Source organism: Psittacula echo (assembly GCF_963264785.1).
Source record: "Psittacula echo genome assembly, chromosome: 7".
NCBI classification, from domain to species: domain Eukaryota; kingdom Metazoa; phylum Chordata; class Aves; order Psittaciformes; family Psittacidae; genus Psittacula; species Psittacula echo.
The window spans coordinates 1,518,736-1,542,673 of record NC_137740.1 but is presented as its reverse complement, the minus strand read 5'-3'; the positions used below and the strand labels follow the sequence as shown (position 1 = coordinate 1,542,673).

At 46.5% G+C, this 23,938-nt stretch overlaps 1 protein-coding gene across 4 annotated transcripts in view; it reads left to right on the top strand.

Annotated features, from left to right (window-relative positions):
• Positions 1-22,066, top strand: part of LRRC7 (leucine rich repeat containing 7) — a gene marked incomplete at its 3' end in the record, with an annotated part of 94,702 nt that extends 72,636 nt beyond the window's left edge. For 2 of the 4 annotated variants that reach the window (XM_080623260.1, XM_080623259.1), the window contains 9 exons: positions 1,389-1,500; positions 1,794-1,974; positions 2,940-4,617; positions 6,333-6,482; positions 11,065-11,184; positions 14,488-14,706; positions 16,033-16,125; positions 18,018-18,092; positions 21,959-22,066. In XM_080623260.1, coding sequence (XP_080479386.1) covers positions 1,389-1,500; positions 1,794-1,974; positions 2,940-4,617; positions 6,333-6,482; positions 11,065-11,184; positions 14,488-14,706; positions 16,033-16,125; positions 18,018-18,092; positions 21,959-22,066 — 2,736 coding nt within the window. The remainder of the gene's footprint in view (positions 1-1,388; positions 1,501-1,793; positions 1,975-2,939; positions 4,618-6,332; positions 6,483-11,064; positions 11,185-14,487; positions 14,707-16,032; positions 16,126-18,017; positions 18,093-21,958) is intronic. The other 2 variants (XM_080623261.1, XM_080623262.1) reach the window with 2 other exon arrangements.
• Between the last annotated feature and the right edge of the window lie 1,872 nt (positions 22,067-23,938).

The window sequence follows — 23,938 nt, the reverse complement described above, 5'->3', positions numbered from 1 at the left end:
GAAACATCTGTAGTTAATGGAGAGTAAACCTCTGAAAGTTTTCTCCTGCAGAGTAAAGCCAGTAAATATAAACATATTGTAGCATTTTACATTTTAGTGATGTGGTTTGGGGTCTGGTACTCCATTTTAAATTGTATCTCTTTCTTTAATTGACTTCACTCTGCAAAATCACTGGAGTACCTTTAACCACAAAATGTCAGGGTACAGAGATCCTCATAGTGTCTCTATAAGTACGAGTTCCCTCCCAGATATATTTCTCCTAACCGTTTCCTTCCTCATTTATACTGCTAATTATAGATTTTCTCCTTCTATCTCTCCAAGACTTACTTTCATTTGCTAGATCCTCTCCTTCTCCAACTTCCATCCCTTTATGAAATCACAGCTCTCACTCCTGGGCGGATGCATGTTTCTCATACTCCTCCCCACAAGGATCTTGGCTGCATCAGTACTACTTCCTGGTGTTGCCCTGCCTGTCTCCACCGTTCCCTTTCCATTCCACTGACACCCACAGACTGCGTTTCCCATTCTGTTCCTTCTTGGGTTCTCTTTCCATCCATTCTATCCCAAGGGCAGGGTTACCAGTATTGTTCCTCCAATAGGTGCCACTCCCACCCTGTGTCCGCAGGACAGCAATCTTCAGGTCAGCATCTTCCTCATTGCTGAGCAATACCAGGGATCAGAAATGCCATGGACTCCCTCTTTGTGTCTTCATTCCCTCCTAGCTATGCCATGAGCCAATTTAAATGTCCTCATTTAAAATATCTAAGGGTACATCTCACTTCCCTGCCACTTCTGAACTTGTTATTTTCAGTGTATATCCTGTTGCTGGCTCAACCAGCACAACGCTTGTGCAGGGCACCCTTTGAAGGTGCAGGTTTGCTGAACTCTCAATGAGAAGTTTATGAAATCTGAGTCATTTTAATTTAGCAAAAAAGACTCTTTAGAGACAAGGTCATTTTAATTAAATACTGCTGCAGGGCCAGCTGCATCCATGGCAGGAGTTGTGCCATGCATAAATGAATGGGGGTGCTTACTCCTGAAATAAGTTGTTGTTGTTTGCTCTGATTTTTTATTCATTCCTACTGGCAGCTTGCACTTCTGTGGCCTTTACCCCATCCAAAATGTTTGCATGGCCTTGATGTATCTCGCAAGTTCCATCTGATTTGTCCCCATTTTCAGAACGAGCTCAGCACCAGAATTGTTACATGTATTCCTGTAGGACTGATTAGAATGTTCAGCTCACAAATCAGGATGATTGGACCCGACCCGTTTGGTGGGGCTTTGGTGCGTTGTCACGTTGATGAAATGAGGGCTGTGAAATGTTTGCTCCTTGCAGTTTGAAGAGGGTTCTGGTTCCTCTGTTTACTCTGCGTTATTCTATTCCCCAGGAAGCCTTTGGACATCCTCCCACCGAGATGAGGATAGGGGAGCTCCGTCCGTCCATGCCAGAGACTCCCTTGTACCCACCCAAACTTGTCCTTCTGGGTAAAGACAAGAAAGGTACTCACTTAACTTACAACCGATGAAAACGTATGTACTGTAGATGAGAGAGCACCGGGTGACGCGGTCTAGGGTGAGGTGTCCCTGCCCATGGCAGGAGGGTTGGAACTGGATGATCTTAAGGTCCTTTCCAACCCAACCCATTCTATGATTCTATGTCCTACACATCACTATGATTTTAAAACATATTACATGCATATTTGTGGACGTGTGTATTCATTTAAAAATGTGTTCTTCTGAAGTGTAGCTGTCAAATGCCATCCCCTGAAAACGTTTGCTGTGTTTTGTTTCAGAATCCACCGATGAGTCTGAAGCAGATAAGATCCATTGTATGAACAACAGCGTTTCCTCAGGCACTTACTCCGACTATTCCCCTTCCCAGGCTTCCTCAGGGTCCTCCAACACGCATGTTAAAATGGGGTCCTTGCAGACAACGGCTAAAGAAGCAGTGAACAACTCTTTGTGGGGAAACAGGTGGGACCATCTTTCTACACAGCTTTTGGTTGCCTTTTGTCTTATGTTATCATAGACATTCAAAGTGATCCTGTGCTACCTGTGAAGGCATTCAGTTAAATACAGTGGTCTTACCCTGGTTTTGCAGAGGTCTGTGTAGCAATTCAAAACTCAGGCTGTGCAGAGTTGGCCACCCGTTCATACTCTGTGTCAGTAATTCTACAGCTGGTGGCTCAACTAAGTGCTATAATCATGCATTAAGAGTGCCTAGTAATTGAGCTGCAATTACTCTGCTCTCTGTGGTCCTGAGCTGCAGCTGGCTGGAGTTTCACACAGACAACAGAGTGTGTGCCTCATTACTGCTGTCCTGAGCCTCACTCTGCCCTGGTTATCTGAGAACACCACAGTCCTTTGGAGGCTGTAATTTGCACTGACCATCAGCAACCTGGAAACAGTTTCACACCCTAGCAGGAGCACCCTTCCCTGTCTGTTCCTGCCATAAATCACCTAATACAGTTCCATCCACAGGCTCTTCCCTATTAAAGACAGGCTGGAGCTTGCTCACCGGAGATGGTTAAACCCTTGGTGGTGAGGACATGCACAAAATGAATCTGGTCTTTTTGTTAAAAGAAATAATCATGTAAGTGTTAAAAGTCATCTTCCATTGCACTCACAGAAGATTATTTTTGAAGCAGGAAAATACGTTCAGCTGGAATTCTATGAACATGGCATTGAAGCCAACCAGGAGTTTTGATGGAGCTGTTGGTTTGCCTGTGTATGTACTTACAGAATCTGTGCTCCAGTGCAAAACACTGCTGCAGGTATCCATGCCCAACCAGTGGCACAAGGTGCACGAGGATCGTGGTACGATCCCAAAGCCAGAGGGAGAGGATTAAGTTGCCTCCTAACTGCATCTGTCTGACGGCTGCGTGCGTGCTCTAATAGAGGGCATTTCATCTTGTTTGGGTTTGTTCTGTTTGTTGCAGGTTGGCCCAGTCCTTTCCACAGCCCATTGAAACAAAGCCATTGCTGAGCCAGCGGGAGCCGGTGCCGGCCGGGAGCCTGCCGCAGCGCACGGACCGGCGCCCGCTGAGCGACACCTTCCCCGACAGCTGGAACGACAGCACCCACTACGACAACACGGGCTTCGTGGCGGAGGAGAGCGCGGTGGAGAACCCCTCCGCCAACCCGCTCCTGAGCGCCAAGTCCAGGAGCACATCCGCACACGGACGCAGGCCGCTGATCAGGCAAGACAGGATCGTTGGCATTCCCCTGGAGCTGGAGCAGCCGACGCTCAGAAACACACACGAATCTGAAGTGCCTCCTCCCAACCCTTGGCAAAATTGGACCAGAACCCCCAGTCCTTTTGAAGACAGGACAGCTTTTCCTTCCAAACTGGAAAGCACCCCCACCACCAGCCCTTTGCCCGAGCGGAAAGATCATATCAAAGAGTCTCCCGAAATGACTAGCACTTTCACTCCGGGAATACCATGGGAATATCACGATTCAAATGCTAACAGAAGTCTCACAAACGTCTTTTCCCATATCCACTGTCGCCCGGATCCTTCCAAAAACGTGATTTCGATCAGCAAGAGCACGGAGCGGCTTTCTCCCATGATGAGGGATTTAAAAACGAACAAATTTAAGAAGTCGCAAAGTATTGATGAGATTGACATTGGTACCTACAAAGTGTATAATATCCCCTTGGAAAACTATGCATCCGGTAACGATACTGTAGGCACCCACGAGAGGGTGGACAAGCTCCTGGGCCCGGAGCACGGCATGCTGAGCATGTCCCGCAGCCAGTCCGTCCCCATGCTGGACGACGAGCTGCTGACCTACGGCAGCGTCAAGGTGCAGCCGCAGCAGAAGTCGTCCGTCACGAAGAAGGTCTACCAGTTCGACCAAAGCTTCAACCCGCAGGGAGCCGTGGAGGTGACCGCGGACAAGAGGCTCCTGCCGCCCTTCCAGCTCAACCCCGACTACATCCCCCAGCAGAGTAAGAACCTGCCGCAGGAGCTGGTGAGCCCGAGGGCTTACCGCGGCTACCCGCCCGTGGAGCACATGTTCTCCTTCTCCCAGCCCTCGGTGAACGACGAGGTGGTCGCGGCCCCCTTTGCGACCCAGGGCTCCCGGCCGGGCTTCTTGAGGAGGGCGGATTCGCTGGCCAGCTCCACCGAGATGTCCATGTTCAGGAGGGTCAGCGAGCCCCACGACCTGCCCCCCGGCGACAGGTATGGCAGGGCCCCGTACCGCGGCGCCGTGGAGCGCCAGGGCAGTATCTCGGTGGCCGAGTCGCAGTTCCTCAAGAGGAACGGCAGGTACGAAGACGAGCACCCTTCCTACCAAGAAGTGAAAGCCCAGACTGGAAGCTTTCCCGTTAAAAACCTGACACAAAGGAGGCCGTTGTCTGCAAGAAGCTACAGTACAGAGAGTTACGGCACATCCCAAACCAGGCCGGTCTCAGCGAGGCCGACAATGGCAGCTCTGCTGGAAAAGATTCCGTCAGACTATAACTTGGGTAACTATGGCGACAAGCCTTCCGATAGCAGTGATATAAAGACAAGGCCTACCCCTGTGAAGGGAAATGAGAGCTGTGCTAAAATGCCCGCTGACTGGAGACAACAGCTACTTAGACATATAGAAGCTAGAAGGTTAGACAGGGTATGTTTGGCATTTCTCTGCAATTAATGCCTTTAGTTGTGTGTTTCGGTCTGTCAAACTATTTGCACGTACAGTGGTAACCACCAGAATTCCCAGTAATGAAATTCCTTGCACTGGTGTCAGAGGAACCGGCCCGCAAAGGGGCCTGGGGGTGCTCCAAAGCAGCTGGAGTGAGGGTTTCCTGGGTAAATGAGCCATAAACACAGAGTCTGTGCGCAAGTAACGCACCACGGTGCACGTTGCTAACGCAGTAACTGCTGCAGCACTGCCTGAAGTAATGCAACCCATAAAAACCTCTCCTTATCAACAGATGGGAAGGTGCTGCTGAGATGCACCACTTCAGTAATGATCTGAGAGCTTTCAAAGGTGCTGGGTACAGCTTTGCAGTAAAAAGAAATAAAACCACCAGAGTTAAAGGGTAAAATGATGTATTTCAGCTTTCACGTCACTGTTAGTGGAGGGGGTTTCAAGGGATCCCTTAACTCCGAAAAATACCACTGGATGCACACTGCCACTGTTCTGAACAAGGGATATGATCATTACTCCTTCTAGCTGTAGGAAGTTCTGCTCATTTGCCTTCTATACAAACCAGTACAAGTATTAGTGCATGATGTCAATCTTGGTCTTGACTATTTAATGACCTGCTTCATGAATTGGATTTGCTTCATAATCTGAAGTGGTTGTGAAAAAATACTGTAATGAAATGCATAAGTTAGCTGCAGAATGTGTCCTTAAACCTATTTTTTTGCTAGATACTCATGAGTTTGGTGTTAATATATTCATAACCTTCCAGTTGCTCGAATGTGATGCATATTAAAATATCCTTAAGGATCAAATGGGTAAAGCTCAAAAACTGGCTTGAAGGCTGAAGCTTTTCCCTTCCTTCAGCTTTCTGCCTTGTGTTGTGTCAAACTGATTGGAGAATTCCTAATTCCTAGGCAGAGCAGTGCACCCCAAGCAGGGCCGTTTCCGGTGGAAATAAACACTTCCCAGATGCTTGTTTAAGGAATAACTTCACACTTAGCTTACGATGTGTATTTGCTCATGGGAAGCTGACACTGGTCATTTTATCCAGCTGCCTTAGTCCACAGGGATCCCTGCAGGTGCCAGCAAGCCAGCTCCTGGCTGTTGGCCGCCCAGGATGAGCAAAGCTCGAAGGAGCTGGGCTGTGTGGTGGGGATTGTGCCGCTGGGAAGGCCTGGGCATTGCCGTGCAGCAGCTGCTCAGGAGAAGACACTGCCCATCTCCCCAGGGCGGTGGGATGCTGGGCTGTGTGGAGCCTGGTCCCTGGCGGGTCCCAGCCGCAGAGCTGGAGAGATGGTGCAGAGCCTTCTTGTGTAGGGTTTTCTCCTCTGCCTTTGATGCTCTTTATACTAGAGACGTTTTCTGGCCCACCTGTGGCTGCAGACATACCAAAAATTGGCCGTATTTGCAAAATAAAGACTTGTACCATGTTAAATCCTGCAATTTTCAACCCACAGAGAACATATTTCATCTGCTGTCAGCGTTGCAGTCTTTTCTGGTATCCATTTTATGTATAACTAGCAATGTATTTGCTTCCCTGTGACCCAGTGCATGCCTCAAGAAGCTATTTATTTCTCGGTACTGTTTGTTTGCTTAAACTAAAACTTTGTGAAATTAACCATTTATGTGTGATACTTACTTGAAGGAGCATGTGTGTTCATACCTGTCACGTGGTTGTTTCCTCTACTCAGACCGCTGCTTACAAACACAACACAGTTAGCCTTGGCATGCTGCACTCTGGAGGGTTTTCAGCAATGCATGCCGGCAGAAGCATGACTTTAAACTTGCAGACTAAATCTAAATTTGAAAACCAAATGCTTCAAGAGCTACCTCTACCGAAAGTAAGTATGGGATAGCCAGCATATACCAGCATTACGAGTAAATTGATAACACTCCTTGCTTTCTCCGGGTTTAGCTTTCGCCTATGATTCATGCTTATCCTCTACGCAATCCAAAAAGCAAAGACGATTGTCAAACACTTTTCCTTACTCCGTAATCTTGCTTTTTGGATTAAGTAGCTCTCGTGGCTGTCATTACTGCTTTCTGCTCTCGTCTTACAGACTGATGCCATCATTTTCTCAATGACTTAGTGCTTGCACAGAAATGGAAAACGTGCTTTGTTTTGTCACTGTTTGATCTTAGAAAATTCAACGCAGAAATGTTTAATTATACATCTAAATAGGCTCTGAAAGACAGGGATTTTAACAGATGAACATTAATTGGGTGTGCTGTAATAGTTGATTGGTTTTGAGTACATGCCTACTAAACCTAAAAACTGACTTTAAACTTTTGCTGAGTGATGCCTATAGAAAGAAAATAATATTCTCATTCTTTCACTGTTTATTTTACAGCTATTAAGGGTGTATTATTGATAAGTACTTACATACTTATGTCATACTTATCAATTATACTTACATAGATAACCGTATACGGACTAATGTGTTCAAAGCCAGGCTGGACGGAGCTTGGATCAAGCTGCTCTAGTGCAAAGTATCTCTGCCCATGGCAGGGCTTGGAACTGGGTGACCTTTAAGATCCCTTCAACTCAAACCAGTCTGGGGTTCTATTCTATGACTTAAGAAGTATTCAGTGGGAAGAGCACAGATGTCAAGGCAGAGGGGGACACAGCTGAAGGATTGTCAAGAGTATCAAGAGGAGATGCTGGGATGTTGCTCTGTGGCACATATGGCTGCGCTGGAGTCCCTGCAGCAGCTCGGTGGCAGCACTGGGATTGCATGCGATGGCGGAGGACTGCCACTGCAGCAGCAGCAGTTGGGACAAATGAGCAGCTTCTCTGTGGGTAGTTAAAGGGCAGCAGAGCACAGAGCCAGGCGCTGCAGGGCTGTCATCTGCACTGTGAATTGCAGGGCTGGCCTCAGGCTGGGGTGGCCCTGGCCAGCTGGCACCTCCCAGGATGGCCCTGGCCGGGATGGGCTCTGGAGCCAGCCAGAAATTCCTAAAGGAGGGCTCCGGTGCCCGATTTAAGGGTTTAGATCCAGGTCTGTTTAGAAGAATGAGATAGTTTAACGGCAGCAAGGTAACCGGATTGTGCTGCTTGGCCTGAGGACAGTCCTTAGCCCTGCTTAGCTTAGTGATACAGGACTAAGCGCCGGATTTCCAGGGAGAGCTGTGAGAGGTTAAAGCACACGCACGCCGAGCTCACTGTCAGCTTTCTCCTGTAGCCTACTTTCCACACACCCTTACCTCCATTTACACCTCCCATTCAGCTGTCCCTGGGTTTAAACAAGTCCTGATGTTAGTGTGTCCTTCTCTGTTGTTCAGCTGATGCCGTGTAGGTCAAATCTGGACCGTGGTAGATGTGTGTGTGTTTGGACACAGGCAGCTTTGCAGTGTTGCTCGTACTGTTTTTTTTCCTTCAAAGAGTTTGTTTGTCTACTTGGGTATACGCTAATCCTTGTCACAAGTCCTTGCAAGAAGTGTGTTTGACATCAGCTCCAAAGAATGTTCTGTTTCCTACACACATTTAGGAATAAGGTATTTTATGGCACTTCAAGAATTTCAGGCTGTAGATGAATATGGATACTAATATATGGGTGTCTAAGGAAATTCTAATATATGGATGTCTAAGGAAATTCATGACAAGTTTTGGGGTGTGGGCTTAAATGATTTATTCTGCTTTGTTTCATTAGCATTGCTACATACCCATATAAGATGCTGAACTGCATGAAGGGGGTGTATTCTCTTACTGTACTGTTTGGAAAGTGGTGGAAAATTATTGTGAACTGTATAATGTGAATGTTTAATATCGTTTCATTTTATTCCTTCACATGTTCTAAGGAATTTGCATTTCTTAATGAATCCAGGCCACAGCACCTTAATATTTACCTCTTCTTCCTCCTTCTTGTGGCCTAGATTCAAGAGAGTAATGAGTGACGTCTAATTGTCAGCATCAGGAAATCAGATATAGCAATTGCTTATATTGAGAGAATTTATTACATTGATTCTACTCCATGTATAAAATATTTGAACTGCTGCTTTTTACCTCCTTCTAAACTTACCAGATATGTAGTTTGTTTGCAGCTTGCAGATGAGTACTATTGCAAATAGACAAATTCATTTTACTGCAGAAAAGCAAAAGAAAAGCCTGTTATCACAGAACTTTCCTATTTATTAAGCAAGCAGAAAGCAGCCTCTTGTGTTTCTCTTTATCCATTCTGAGTGCAAACTCACCTCTGCAGATGAGTCAGTTGCTTATAAAACCAGCCCAGCATTATCTGCAGTGACAAAAGAAACGCTTTGCAGAGGAATTATTTCCATTTTTGGCATCCGTCTCATGATTCTTCTTAAGGTTTATGGGTTTTTCATCCCCAGAAGGGTACAGTACCAACTCCCTTTAGGAATAATGAGCATATGCACATATATAGGCCAGGTTGGATGGGGCTTGGAGCAACCTGCTCTAGTGGAAGGTGTCTCTGCCTGTGGCAGGAGTTGGAACTGGATGATCTTAAAGTCCCTTCCAACCCAAACCATTCTATGAGTGTATGGTCACATAGGAGTAAACCCATAGGAAGCTGTCTCATTAACTCCATGTCTCTGCATGGGGAGGCACCTTCCACATGTTATAAACTCACGTCATTCCACCTGGCTGTGTGGATGACTGAAGGGATGACGCAGCACAGAGATGATTCCCGGCCTTTGTCATTCCTTTTTGCTACTCCTCAGAGCAGAGATTTCTGCAATCGTACTTTTTCGGAGCTGCTTGCTGCCCTGGTCTCGGATGATGGACCTGGTTGGTTACATGGGGATGGGCAGCAAACAAGGCAGAATGGCTGATCCATGAGGCACAAAGACCCACATTCTGGTCTGTGGACAAAGAGGGCTCAGCATGTCCTGGGCTGACCCCGGCAGCTCTCCAGGAAAGGTTTAGCTGTGTTGGGAGGGACTTGGAGCCATAAAGGCAGGTTCCATCCATGTCTACACACCAGCCTACAGCTCTGGACCCAAATTAGGGTGTTGTGCTATCCAAGAGAGCAGGGCACTGGGACCAGCTTGTTGAGCCATGAGGGATAACCCATAGGAAGGGTGCTGAGCCTGCTCTCCTCTTTCCATTTCTAACATGTCTACAGAAAGCTCTACAGGGAGGTCTTGCAGCTTCAACAGAGGAAAGGTTTTTTCTAGTGTTTTTAATATAAGGAAAATCACGTTTTCTTGATCTTTTCATAAGACTTTTCGAATGATGACAGAATTATAATGAAAATTTTCTTTGATTTTAAAAATTGGTCGATATTTTTTTTTTAACTTAACCTCTGAGGAGCATGATTTAAATCACAATTCACTTCTATTTACTTTGGAAGGATTTTGAAGCTTGCATTATAAATTTCTTAAGTGACCAGATATCAGCTTTACTATTTCAAAGCAACAGTTTCATTTGGTCTTCAGCCACCTAAGGAAGTGTTTCTTGATTTTTTTTAATACGAGATGAAGGAGAAGTTGCCTGAACAACAGTGGGGAAGAGCAAACTCTTTTTCCTTTGCAGATTACCGTTAATCAGAGCTGAAAGAGCCGTTAACTGAATAAGCACTACCCAGGGTGAAGTGCTGTTGGTGGTAGTGCAGTGCTGGCATTTTGGAAAGTCTAGCACAAAAAGCCCTTCCCATGGTAGCAAAATCTCCACTGATGGTGGAGAAAGAGACAGGAAACAAAGTCAGGGTGGGACAGAAAGAGTACATGTGTCCTAAAAAGTACTGGAAACAGGATAAAATAACCAGGGGAAAAAGAAGAATAGTATATAAAAGGAGAGAACAGTGGAGAATATTAATGAAAGTCCCAAGCTCATTTAGGAAACTTTCAATGTGTGTTATGTCCATTCATAGCCAGGACAGCATTTAGTTACTAGTTAATATCATATAGATGATACCCTGTTACCTTAGAACAACACCAGCCATAGCCTAGAGAGAGGTCACAGCACACACAGGATGCACAGAGCATACATGAGGTGAGAGTAGTCCCAAGGTCAGTATTGCCGGTAAGGAATGTTTTCTGAAGAAACTGTAAGCATATAATTTATCTTGGTGGCAAATACTTAATTAAAAGGGTTTTGGTACCTGAATGACCTGTAAGAAAGTTCTAATTTGGATATTAATGGCAGACTGCACATTTAAATTTAAGGAACTTTGCCACCATTTGTTTCTTTGAAATAATGAGTTACATTGAATTAAGTTTCTCTTCTCTCTCATCATTCATTATTCTCATTACTTCTCTTATATATCTTTCAAGATCTTCTGCTTGCAGAAAGTCCCACAAAAGATTGTTAATGAAATATTGTGAGAATTTAAGAGGATGCCGCGCTAGCAATAGCGTGTTGCAGTTTAACTGGGTTGGTTACTGAAATAAATACGAAGAGAGTGTTTTCTGTCATGGTGTGCCCCGTGACTAAAGGCTGCCCTACCATTTCTGCAACAGACCCCATCGCAGCAGAGCAGCATTCTGGACAACGGGCAGGAGGAGGTGTCCGTGAGCAGCCAGTGGAACCCCTACCCGCTGGGCCGGCGGGACGTGCCCCCAGACACCGTCACCAAGAAGGTAAGCACACGAGCAGCCCTCTGACCTGGCTGTGCTTGTCCTCTTCGCCCAGCACATCGCTGGCAGGAGCAGAACAGGTTAATGAGGTTTGGGAAACGCGTATTTTTGTTTCAAAGCTTAAAGCAATAATCATGGTGATTCAGCTGCCTTGTGTTCTGGACACGGGTGTCCCCTAACGCCATGAGAACTCTCCGGAAATTGTTATCCACAGAACAACATGTGAGCACCTAATACCTAGATGAAGGATGGAGCCAGGAGGGGCTGGGCTCTGCTGCCAAGGAACAAGGGATGGGACAAGAGGAACCGGCCTCAAGCTGCACCAGGGCAGGTTTAGATGGAGCTGAGGAACAATTCCTGCCCCAGAGGGTGCTCAGGCATTGGCACAGGCTGCCCAGGGCAGGGCTGCAGGCACCATTCCTGCAAGGGTTCACAGCCCGTGGAGACGAGGCCTCGGTGCCATGGGTTAGGGGTGGCCTTGGCAGCGCTGGGGTGAAGGTTGGGCCTGATCTTGAAGGTCTTCTGCAACCTGGTTGATTTTATGATTCTATGATTTAAGGATGATGTCTTCATGCCTGCTCCCTGTTTCTGTATTCGGTGCACATGCTAGTGGTTACATCTCTATCTGCGGTACGGGCACATGGGTTTGGCAGGTGTATTCCTGCACGTGTCAGAGAGCTGTCAGCTCCCTCTTGGCCTGCGAAGCCTTCACTCAAACGTTTCATTTCAATTCCATTCTCCAGTTCACAACACAAGATGAATGTGTTAGATGGAGGCCAGCCCAGCGCCTGGGCACAGCCATTTTCCCCGGGACATCCTGGGCGCACTTCATTTGCTGATAAACTGACTAGAAAGGGGCCTAATTTCAAGTACCTCGTGGTGGTAAATATTAGATGTCAGTGCTTGGATCTGGCCTGCTTCCATGAAAACACTGGCTGCTCTCTCCCGGCCCCAGCTTGGCTCTGCTCATCGACTGGAAACTGCCATTTCGAGATGCTCTGGAATGGAGGATCTTAGCAAACTGACCTGAGTTCACAATCAGCTTTACAAGGTGGAACTGCACATGTAAGCAGTGATCATTACATTGAGCATTATCTATACGGAGACTGGTCCTGCTCATTCCTGAGGAAGAGTCTTATGAGTGAACAAAACCATTATGAAAGGCACAATGTGCACACGAGTAACTTCTGTGGTGTAATTAACTGTCAGCACTGAGGAGGCAAATATCTTCCTATTGGCCTCACATCTTTGTATCCAAGACCATTTTGGAAGCAGCAGCCTTTGCCTTCACACAAAAGCAGAGACAAGAGATGGACAAAAGAATTGCTTGAAGATGGGAGACTGAAGCCATTGCACCCAGAGAATCCCAAACATTCCTCCCCAGGCACTGGCCAGGGATGAGAAGGAAGAGCAGAGCAACTGATATTGCTGGAGCTGCCTCTGGCAGCCAAGTTATTTGAATAGTTTCTTTATCTTCTGATACACAAGAAACTAGGGTAAGAAATTTAAGAGGAGGCACTGCTCGTCTTCACTGGCATATTGGGATAAACCCTGCCTTTATCCATTCACACAGTCTAACTCAGTCTGTATCTTCCATTTGTACATCACTGCTGTTACTATGATAAGAAACTGCAGGTTCTGTTTCATTCTGCAAATTTCAGTATCTCACTGCTCAGATGTGGTAAGTACAAACGTTGCATAATGGTACTGAAATCTGCTTAACTCATGGAGTAATCCATTGTTCCATCCCTTGTCAGCTACTTCAACTACACTGTAAATATTGGACACTGAGCTGAAAGTAATTAACTTCTGTGGTGGATGTTAAGGAATACAGATGAATTTGGGGGAGCAGCCTGCATAATAGATGTTTTTCTGCAGAATAATTCCCATTCCAAGGGAGGTGGCTTCCAGCAAGAGCCACAGTGTGAATGCAGAAGAAGCAGTGACAGGAGCTCTTCAAAGTCTGTTAACAGGAGGGAGAAAATGAATTCTGAGCGTTGCTCACGGCAGTATTTCTGCTTCCTGGAAAATGACTTTTTCTGCCATATCAACAGGACAGATGCCAGGTACCTGCCTGGCTAAATCTGCTGTGTTCTGAGTTAGCTGCTCCTCTGTCAAAAGGGAAAGGGTAGAAGTGTGGTGGGGGCTCTCCAAAAGGGCACTTGGAAATCACTTCCTGTGTAAAAAGGGATGGTGGAGGGTGAGAACGCAGACGGCAAATGAACAGACCTCAGACCAGCAGCCTGGCTGCGGGCGATGGCGCTCCAGGAGGAGCAGTGCAGGCGTGGGGATGGGTAGGACAGGACTGTGCGGGGTGAGGCTGCAGATTGCAGCAGCCCATGTGGAGGCTGAAGCTGTGCAAACGTGGAGATCCCAGCATGGGCTGCAGTGGCCTCGACGGGTGCAGAAAGAGCCTGTGCTATGGAACTGGGGCAAGGCGCCTGTCTCAGAACTGGGACATACAGGAGAGTCCAAGTCACCCTTTCTCTCCCTTCCTGACCTGGGAGTGTTTCTGTTAGCCACCACCAAGAGGCTGGAGGCCCTTTCCCATTCACTTCCAGCATCTGCTGTTCAGTACAGAGGTCTTTGAAGCGGATTAAGAATATCTGAGGCTTTTCAGTGAAGAAGCACAACTTTTCTTGTATTTGAAATGGACGTCTTCCTCTGAGGCACCGCTGTGTCTTCTCCTCTGTTTTCCTGAGAGCATCAAAAGACCCAGTCAATGTACATCAGCATTTGACTTACACTTACAAAGTACTGGAGCTTCTGATCAGTAGATCTTATCATATAAATTTGATGACTTGATTAGTTGTGGTTTGTAAAAGCCTCATTTGTTCCTAGGAGCAGCCAGGGGATGTAACTGGTTACACTGTCTCTGCTCAGTGCACAGTGCTGGCACAACGCTGTATTTGTGTTATCAATCTGATCCAGACTATCCTCAGGGAAAATATCCCATCCCAGTGTCTTCAGAGTGTGCTGTGATGGATAATCCACCCTACATCAATCTATTAAATGTTTTCAGTTCACAAAACATCCTGAGCAGAAGCATATCATGCCGTGAGATCAAACCAGTGTTTTCTGTTTCTAAAGCATCCTGTATGTGGCTGATTTCCCTTAAACCCCAGGGACACTAAATGCAACAGGCATGTCCTTGCTGCTTTTAATCACGGTGGTTTCCAGCCGTGGTCAAAAGGCAAACCTCTGAGAGGATTTAAGAGGTTTGCTTTTACTTGACTCTGCAAGTTGTAATAATTGCTTCTTTTCAGCTTCCTGAATTTCTGGCCTAACGGGTTACGTTACCCACAGGCAGGTAGCCATATCCAGACTCTCATGGGATCCCAAAGCCTTCAGCATCGGAGCCGCGAGCAGCAGTACGAGGGGAACATGAACAAAGTCACCATCCAGCAGTACCAGCCGCCGCTGCCCATCCAGATTCCCTCCTCGCAGAGCTCTCGGGCACCTCAGACGGGGCGATGCTTAATCCAAACCAAGGGCCAGAGAAGCACAGAGGCGTACCAGGAGCAGGTGAGGTTGTGGGGCTGCAAAGTAATGCTTTGACAATGCTTTGTGGGGGTTCTTCTGCCCTGTGTGCAGCAGGAACAGGGAGAAACACAGGGTGGCATTGGGGGGTGGCTGAGCTGGAGGTGGATGAGCGGCTCTATCCTCTTCCCCAGTATTTTCTTTCTGGATTGAGCAAGCAATGCACCTTGGCACTGAAGTTCCTGATCAGAGCTGACATCCTGGGTCACACCGAGCTAACTTGCAATTTCTGATGATTCTCCAGTGACTCAGTTGAGCGCTGTCGGTGCAGCACGCCTGGCAAGACCCTGATCTCAGATCTGTGTTGGCTGCTCCAGCTTGGCCCTAGGAAAGCCCAGCTGTAGCTCCAGTGCTCCCAGTCAACATCGTGTGCTGCTGAGTTTCTTCATTAAGTGGTCCTATCCCCATTATATTTGGCGTTAATGCTTGCAGTAACTGTTGGAGGGACCACATTTGCAGAATGCGGTGCAGAATCGTCAGTAAACCTTTCCCTTGAGTAAAGGGTTGATCAATCCACATAGTAGCTGCCTGTATTAAGTATTGCATTGGGATTCCAAAGCAATTGCTTGTATGGCTTGAGTACGTGCTGAGGCTGGCTCAATGAGTAGTCATTAGAAGCTATACTGAAGTAATTTGTATCTTGTATTCAATTACCTAATGCCATTAGAGTCTTCCTGACTAGAAGATGAGATTCAGCACTGTTTCCTGGAGTAAGGCACTTGGAAAGGTTGGTGCTCAGTGCAGGCTGTGGCCCTAAGCTCCAAAGTACTTATCCCTTGGGTTTGACACAAGCATAGTACTGGGGGATGCTGCACATGTGATGAAGCATCACTGACAGATTTATCCCAGTGTTTAAATCAATCAGTTGGCCAATGTGAACTCTTCTCACAAAACTAAAGGTTTTTTTAATCCTTGAAAACAAAATTTTGAAATATATCCAAAAAATGCATGCAGCACTGTGAATATTACGGTGTCACTGCAGCATGCTAAAACCATGCAGATACGTTCAGGTTATAACGGTATTCTGCTGAGTTTTACTGCATTGTGCAGAGCAGCTTCTGAGAGGGTCAGCTCGTCTCATCAGCGGTGAGATTAATGGTCAAGGCCAGGTTGGATGGGGCTTGAGCAGCCTGCTCTAGTGGAAGGTGTCCCTGCCCATGGCAAAGGGTTGGAACTGAATGAGCTTTAAGGCCCCTTCCAACCCAAACCAGACTGTGGTTCTATGCAATGGATATATGTGAAGAAGATGCTGCTGTTTGGATAGGCTGGAATGTTGTCATTGACTTACCTTGCCATGTCTTCTTAACCTAGTTTTGTGTGAGGATAGAGAAGAATCCTGGCCTTGGTTTTAGTATCAGCGGTGGAATAAGCGGACAAGGAAATCCGTTCAAACCTTCCGATAAGGTAAGTTACTTACACATTTCTCTCTAAATGCTCCTTGCTTTCGAGTCGCATGTGGAGACAGACACAATGTGGGTGAAATTTTTCTGCACTTCTGTTGTGATATTTGAAAGAATTTTCTCCATAGTTGACTTTTTTTTTGTTAGGAGAGTATTTGCTTTTTCCCTGGTTGATGAAGAAGAGAGAATCAAAGCAGAAATCATGTGGGTGCCTATAAAAACACAACTGGAGATTATCAGCTACACAGGGCTGTAGGAGCAGGACGTGGACTCTCAGACCTGTTCTGAGCAGTACAGACTGGAGTTTGTGGAATAACAAGTGTAAGGGTACATCTCAGTTGAACACAGAGTTCGTACTCTCTAACAATACTGGATTCAGTGTGAAGAGGCTGTCATAACTTCCATAAACACTGAGAGTTTTTGGCAAAGGATGACAACAAAACTGGCTTTTCACCTCTGCAAATATTTGAGATCTGCCTGCAAATTGGAAAAATTATTTCCTTAGAAGTGCCAGTCTGACACAACCTGAACTCCTTGCAAATTGTCACTGACAATCCCCGGTCTGACCTTCAAGAATAGTTGCATTTAACATACACAACTATTGGGTATTTTAACAGTTCTCCCTTAAAACACTCATTTTTGTGTCCTCCTTTGAGGCTGCAAACCAGAATTAACACTTTAGAACATCACTGTGTCTTTACTGTACGATGCTTGACTTAAGCTGTGCTTCCACTGTCCGTCACTTGCCTAAACTACTAAAGCAGAGTCTGCATCCCCTTGTGAATGTGCCTGCACCAGTAACAAGCTCAGTGCATCAACACCTGTAGATGGGCTTCATTTTACCTGTAGCAGAAATGCAAATCTGTGCACTACGGGAGTGATGGGGTGGTTATGTTGAAGAAATTAATAATTATAAAGGGGTTTATATGCTGTCACTCTGAAACATTGCAGCAGGATGAGCACAGCAGAGGGACACTGAGGAGGACGCACAAGTGCAGGACTGCCTGAGCTGCAGGGGAATACTTCAGATGTGTTCACCATTGAGGAACTCAATGTTTGATTTGGGATTTTCTTAATGCATTTTACTGAAATACTGAAAACTAATCCAGAAATATCCTTTATCACTTCATAATTTTACCCCATTCAAAGTCATTCATGGCTCAGACCTTGGACTGACAGTCCTGCAGAGCATTGCACTGAGTATCTCAAGGGCTGAATATCAAGACTGGCTTTTAGAAAATGTTTTAAACTTTTTAAAGTAAATTAAGCACATATTGCTTTATAGATTGTGGTACCTTATCATTCTATTAATTAATGCTTGCTCCATTTTAATTATCCTCCTGGTAACTCTGTTACTTTTGCCCTGTTCATATTGGACATCATTTTGTGACATGGAATCTCAGTTTCAAATGATCGATGTGTTGGAAGGGACCCTAAAGCTCCTCCAGCTCCAACCCCTGCCACGGGCAGGGACCCCTTCCACTGGAGCAGCTTGCTCCAAGCCCCTGTGTCCAACCTGGCCTTGAACACTGCCAGGGATGGGGCAGCCACAGCTTCTCTGGGCACCCTGGGCCAGCGCCTCAGCACCCTCACAGGGAAGAGCTTCTGCCTAAGAGCTCATCTCAGTCTCCCCTCTGGCCAGGTTAAAGCCATTCCCCTTGGCCTGTCCCTACAGGCCCTTGTCCCAGGCCCCTCTCAGGTGATAACTCGCTGACGGTCACGAAGAGCTGCTACAAACCTACCCTAGTATTTGATTACGAACAGATTTAATGGAGTTTCATGTTTAAAACACTGACAGAATATGTAAAGCCCCAGACAGCACGTAGGGAGACACCTGTATTTTGGGAAGTAGTTCTTGGTGATAGCATCCTAACCTCTGTTACTTCTGACTTATAGGGTATCTTTGTTACTAGGGTTCAGCCTGACGGACCAGCATCCAGCCTGCTCCAGCCTGGCGACAAGATCCTCCAGGTAGGGGTGGATTTAAATCAAGCTTTGTCACTGAACTCAGTCTTTGCATCTTACACGTACAATGACATGGCTTTCAGCACAAGTTAACTGCTGGTTTTGTTACCCTGGTACTTTAATGCTGATTTATAACAGTGTTACAGTGCTTGTGAAAGCTGCTCTCAGAAGGAAGGAATAAAGCTGTTTGAAAGAAACTGAGGGTGTGAAAAAGAGGCACAGGACTGGCCCCGGTGACACGATTTAGAAGAAGGTGCAGGGAGAGAGGAGCTTCATGGGCAGTGTCACAAGGAGGAGTCTGTGACAGAGCAGATGTGTCTCCAGTTTTCACCTTTGCACTGGTGTAGGGAGCTCTATATTCACATTTTGACTATATTGGCAATTGTCTGTGTTGGCAAGTATTGACTGGTTTTGACAGAATAGTAACTGGCAATAGTTTTGCCTCTCTCTTGCTGCCTCAGCATTTGTGAATGCCATTGCAGGAAAAGGATCCACTGCTGGATCATGGAAGCAGCTGTGGGATTGACAGAAAAGTCTCCACTTTTTGTTCTGTTGTTTGTAACAAATGTTTCCTGTATTCCAGTGAACTTTTTAAAGAGAAAGACAGGCTATTCCTGCACACAGCTTTCAGGGCTCCTCATTCACTGAAATTAATGGCTGTCTGTATAGAAAACATCCTCAGTAGCCTCTCTCCCTCCTTCTCTCCCTCCTACCCAGCAGGGGCACTGCAGGAGTGACCAGCTCTGAGCTCTGCAATAGGCAACTCACGTTTGTCAGGATGCTCAACACCTGTGAGATAAATAACTAAGCTAAATGAAGTACAAAATTGGCTAGAGATGGTGCTGTATTGAAAGCTGAGCTTAGAAACAGAAGCAAAAATATGCCAAGAGCAAAAGATGTTAAAAAGCAACAGCCAAATAAGGTGAGAGGGTGACTTCTGATGGACACAGGCCATCAGGAGCTGGGATTTCTCATGTCTCAGCATGTGTCCCTGAACCAGGAGCATTTACATATGTTTATTTAAGGTACTGCTGCGTGGTCTGAGGGGAGCAGATCTCACTCTCCTGATTTATTCATCCCTTACACTTGTGAAGTTTGACTTTGCACTCTCAGTCCCTCTCATCAGCTCGCAGCTCAGCCTCAGCTCCTCATTCATCATCGTCGTTCCAGATGCTCTGGCAAGAGCATTTTCCTTTTACTTGCAATTACTTCTGCCCATGCATAATACCTATTACCAGGTGTTGATTTATATTGCGGCAAGTAAAAGGGCCATTAATCTCACGGAGGAATTAACAGACAAAACCCATAACTGTGATGAAGCTATTTTACTTCTCAAACACAAGCGGTGCCTGTAGCTGTGAACGTATCCCGTTCTTTGGGCAGTAAGAGCCTGAAATTAGTAATACTCAGTGGCATCTCTTCACCCCAGTTTTCCACCATGGCCATCACCTCTGTTTGTTTTTATCTCATGAGACCCTCCCCTACCAGAGACAGGGTTCTGTGTTATCAGTCCTGGCTGAGGAGGAGGTCCCAGTTTCTGCTGGGACTCAGAGCCACCATCTCCCTGTGTTTCCTCAGCCTCGGCCCCCCATCTTCATGCAATCTGCCCTGTGATCTGCTTCTCCTGTCACACAGACCTTCATCCTATGGACTCTCTCCCCCAGTATGTCTGTCTGACCCTTTCCCACCAGGTTCCTGGCTGGTGCCTTTGTGTGTCTCCATGGCTGGTATCCCCGATGTCACAGTCACTGGAACACCGCCACGTCTGTGCTCCCACACATTGAATTCCATTGAGTCAAGGTGTAGGTAAAATATGGACAGGTATTATGGGCCCAGGGCTGCAAGGGGGAGTTCTTCGAACATTCACATGAAGGACTCTGCTTCGCAGGATGCTGTCAGGAGAAGCAATGATGTTTCTGTTGTGCAGTTACGTGTCTCCCCATGCAGTTTTGGTAGATGAGGGAAGGAAGATTTAAAAAGCAAAAGGTTTGACACTCCTTGGGTGGACTTACCCGTAAGAAACTGTCATCCGTAAGCACAGTTTTGCCCAAAGCCTGTTTCTGAGAGACAAGCAGCTGTGTGTCTTCTGCAGGGAGAACGTTCTTGTCAGTAAATGTCCAGAAGCTCATGGTCCCACGGGGATCCTGGGGGAGCAAAACTGTTGTGTCTTCCCCTCCTGTGCCATAAGCTCTTCACTTATTTATTTGATAAGTAATAATTGTTTTGCTGCTGTTGAATTAGCGGCAGTTTTAGTGGATGACTTTCAAGGAGGAACATGGCTGTATGGCTGCTGCGGCTGTCAGCAAGCAGAGAGCAGCTCTCTCAGCTGTGTCATACAATTCTGCCACTGTGTTAAAGGCTGCCCTTCAGTTCTCAGAAATCTTGTTATGGTGGCTCCATGTTCAGCTAAAATCCATTCTTCCTGCCTAAGAATTAGAACTAAATAATCACAGAACCCCAGCCTGGTTTGTGTTGGAAGGGAGCTTAAAGCTCATCCAGCTCCAACCCCTGCCACGGGCAGGGACACCTTCCACTGGAGCAGCTTGCTCCAAGCCCCTGTGTCCAACCTGGCCTTGAGCACTGCCAGGGATGGGATAGCTCAATGTGTAACAGTAGATGGGGATTTCTCAGTATATTTTGTGGGGAATGTGAGACCCCAGCAGGAGTGACCATTTATTCCAGTTACCATTCATTTATCTGGTAAATCACAAATCCCTCTGGCTGTGGACCGCTGCCATGTCTCTGGACGTGTGCCTCCCACAGCCCACTTCCTCCAGCAGCTTTTCTTGTGGAAATGAAGTTTCTCTGTTAGCTAAAGCTGAGCTTGCACAAGGTTTCCCCACACCCCTCACTGCAGCTTGACAAGGAGAAGGGACAAGGGCAGAGCTGCCTGGCCTTAGGCTGTCTGCAGCGTCTTTGATTTCTGTTTCTATTTCTGAATGAGCAGTGCAGATCCCAGTGAGCTGTGTGGCGAACACTCGGAAACTTCAGTGTCTCCCTGAATGACACCAGAGCCTGAGATGACCTCCAACTGTGAATGCCAATGATTGCTTAGCTTGGGCACACAAGTGAACGTCTGAAACTCTTCCTGCCTGAAATCTGTATTCCTGTTTCTTGGAGCTTTATCCTTTAATGCAGTGAGAGGCCACGGAGCATCCTTCTGCAGCCCCTGCGCCAAGGGGAGGATCTTGGCTCTGCAGCCACTTTGTGCTGCTTGTCCCGTATGCTGCTTGTGCTGACGGTGGGCTGGGGGGCTTGGGAAGTGTCTTCCCTGGGTTGTAGGGTGTAGTACAGTTGTGTGGTGGCCAAGATACCCATGTGTAGTGGTCTGGGTGTGTGTAATAAGCATCTTCTACAGTAGTTCTTCCATGGGGCTGTTGTTTCTGTAATAGTTGAAGGTTTCTCCTGGTGTCTTTGGGGAGGGAATCAGCACAGAAGCAGAACAGTTCAGTCAGTGCATTCTCCGCTCTGTATATGCAGCGTGTCTCAGCTGGAACCTGCCTTTGCACTCAGCAATATGTTCTGGTGGCATTAACCTCCTTTGGGTTTCGCAGCGTTTGAACCTCTCACATCCAGGGTCATTGCTCCTTCAGAAAATAGGTGGAATTTCAAAGGGTCACTGAGTAATTTAAGTTGGGAAGCATCCCTGAGGCTTTAAGCAGGGGTGCAGCATCTGTCCAATGCAGGATGAGAGAGATGTGTTGTCTTAAGGGCACAGTCCAACTGTCGTGTGCAGGAAACCATCGTATGGTTATTATTTATTGTATGATATGATCATTATTTATTGTAGCCTTGGTTTTAATCTCCACATATCCCTTTGCTCTGCCAAAATGACGATGCTAAATAGAACCTCCTTTGTGTTTGTCTTGCAGGCAAACGGACACAGTTTTGTACATATGGAACACGAGAAGGCTGTGTTACTCCTGAAGAGTTTCCAGAACACAGTAGACCTAGTTATTCAACGTGAGCTTACTGTCTAACTATTTTTTTATAAATAGTAAATATGTCTAGCCAGATCTAATGTTCAAACAGATTTATACATAGGAAACAAATTTTTTTGCCAATTGCTGGACCAATGGCAAACAGTAGTGCCAAATGTAAAATACTCTATGTTAGTACCGATCATCTTGAAAAAATATATTAACTATATAAATATATTGTTCATGTGGCTACGTATTAGTTTTACTTGTCAGCCTCTGGCTGTGCATTGGTGCGTTTTTTTAATCCAGTTACTTCTTAAAGTCAATTTCATATGATTTCAAAACACAGAAGCACATACGAAGTCTTTAGGAATTCTGCTGTCCATCAGAAACACTGCCTCAAAGTTGTATATGCCTTTATAAAGATAAAATATATTAACCTGTACTTCCCATGAAATATTTCTATCATGTCACATACAAAAATAGAGAGAAAAAATATTTTCATAAACACCTCAAAGAAAGTATATATTAAATTAAATTTACTAATGTTCATTTATTTTCAATGCAAAGATATTATATGCCTTATGAAAATACCTGTACATATGCAGTGTGTATAGCTGGCTCCATAGGAATTAGTAAAAATGTCACTATACAGGGTGAGATACTTCATAAATTACACTCAACTCTGGGACCTACACAAAGAACTGAGATGAAATTGGTTAACTTCTGTCGTTTGACACTTTTAGTTGATCCCATGGGAACACACTCGGTGGACGAGCAATGAGTTCAGGCAGGTATGGTCAGAAATGGAAGAGGGTTGTGATGGGTGGCAGTAAAAGCACCTTTTGTTGCTGCTGATTTTACTATTTCAGGTTTTAATTTAATGACAGGCTCTTTAGTTCCATCCCCTGTGCCTCCCAGTCTTGCCCTGTTCTGTGTTTTCACGCTGGTCCAGCCGTGCTCGCCCCGGTCGCTGTGTCACTGTCAGGGAGGCTTCAACCTTTGTATGTTCCTTCAGTTGGGTAATGTGGCTCAGAGGGAGCAGGTTCAGTCCCGGGGGTGATGCTGGCCTGGCCTGGGGAAAGCTTCCCAACACAAGTGTGAAGCTGGAAAACCCTTCACGTCCACATCCCAGAGCTGTCCCAACAGAGCATCCTGACAGCACAGAACTGCTGCTGTCGCAGGCGTCCGCTGTGTCTGTAACCAAGGGCAAGGTGGAGAAATGTGAGAAATGTAAGAAGCCGGTTTTATGGGGATCCAGTTCCCTCTGACCTGATGGCACCGCTTGCACTGCCCTGAAGGGAGAGCCAGAGCATGCTCTGGGAGGGCCAGGCTCCCTTACATCTTTTCCACCTGGATTAGAAACTCAAGGCAGAGGAAGGTAGCTATAGCATGAGCACATGGCCAGAACATTGCACTTTGCTGCTTCCTCTAGAATTCTCACCCTTCCTGCTCTCCCATCAGGCACATGCTGACTGGGGTAATTCTGCTCAGATTAAACAGGGCTGTGACATGCAGCCCCTGTCTGCTGCACCCTGGTGTAACTGCAGCCAAGGCAGCCCAGCTGCACGCTGGGTGCGGTGGGTGGAAGGACGGAGCAGCGCAAGGTGCCATCAGCGTTCCTACCAGCCAATGTGTCCCTGCCACCACTGGAGCACACCCGTGCTGGCAGCTCCTGCGCGGGCAGGTTGGTGTGCCAAGGGCTTATGCCCATATCGAGGTAACCTGGGAGAAAGGAAAACTGCTGCAGCCGCTGGGACCTGGCAGTTACTTGGTGCTGGGAGAGGGTGGTGGTTCTGTGAGCACGTGTGCACGTGGGAGAGGAGGCAAAGCAGCCCACACATAAAAAGTAAATCACAGGTTAGTCAGAAAAACGGTGCAGCAGGAGCCATCCCCTAATGCTGTTAGGAAACACCAGATTTGGGGATATTT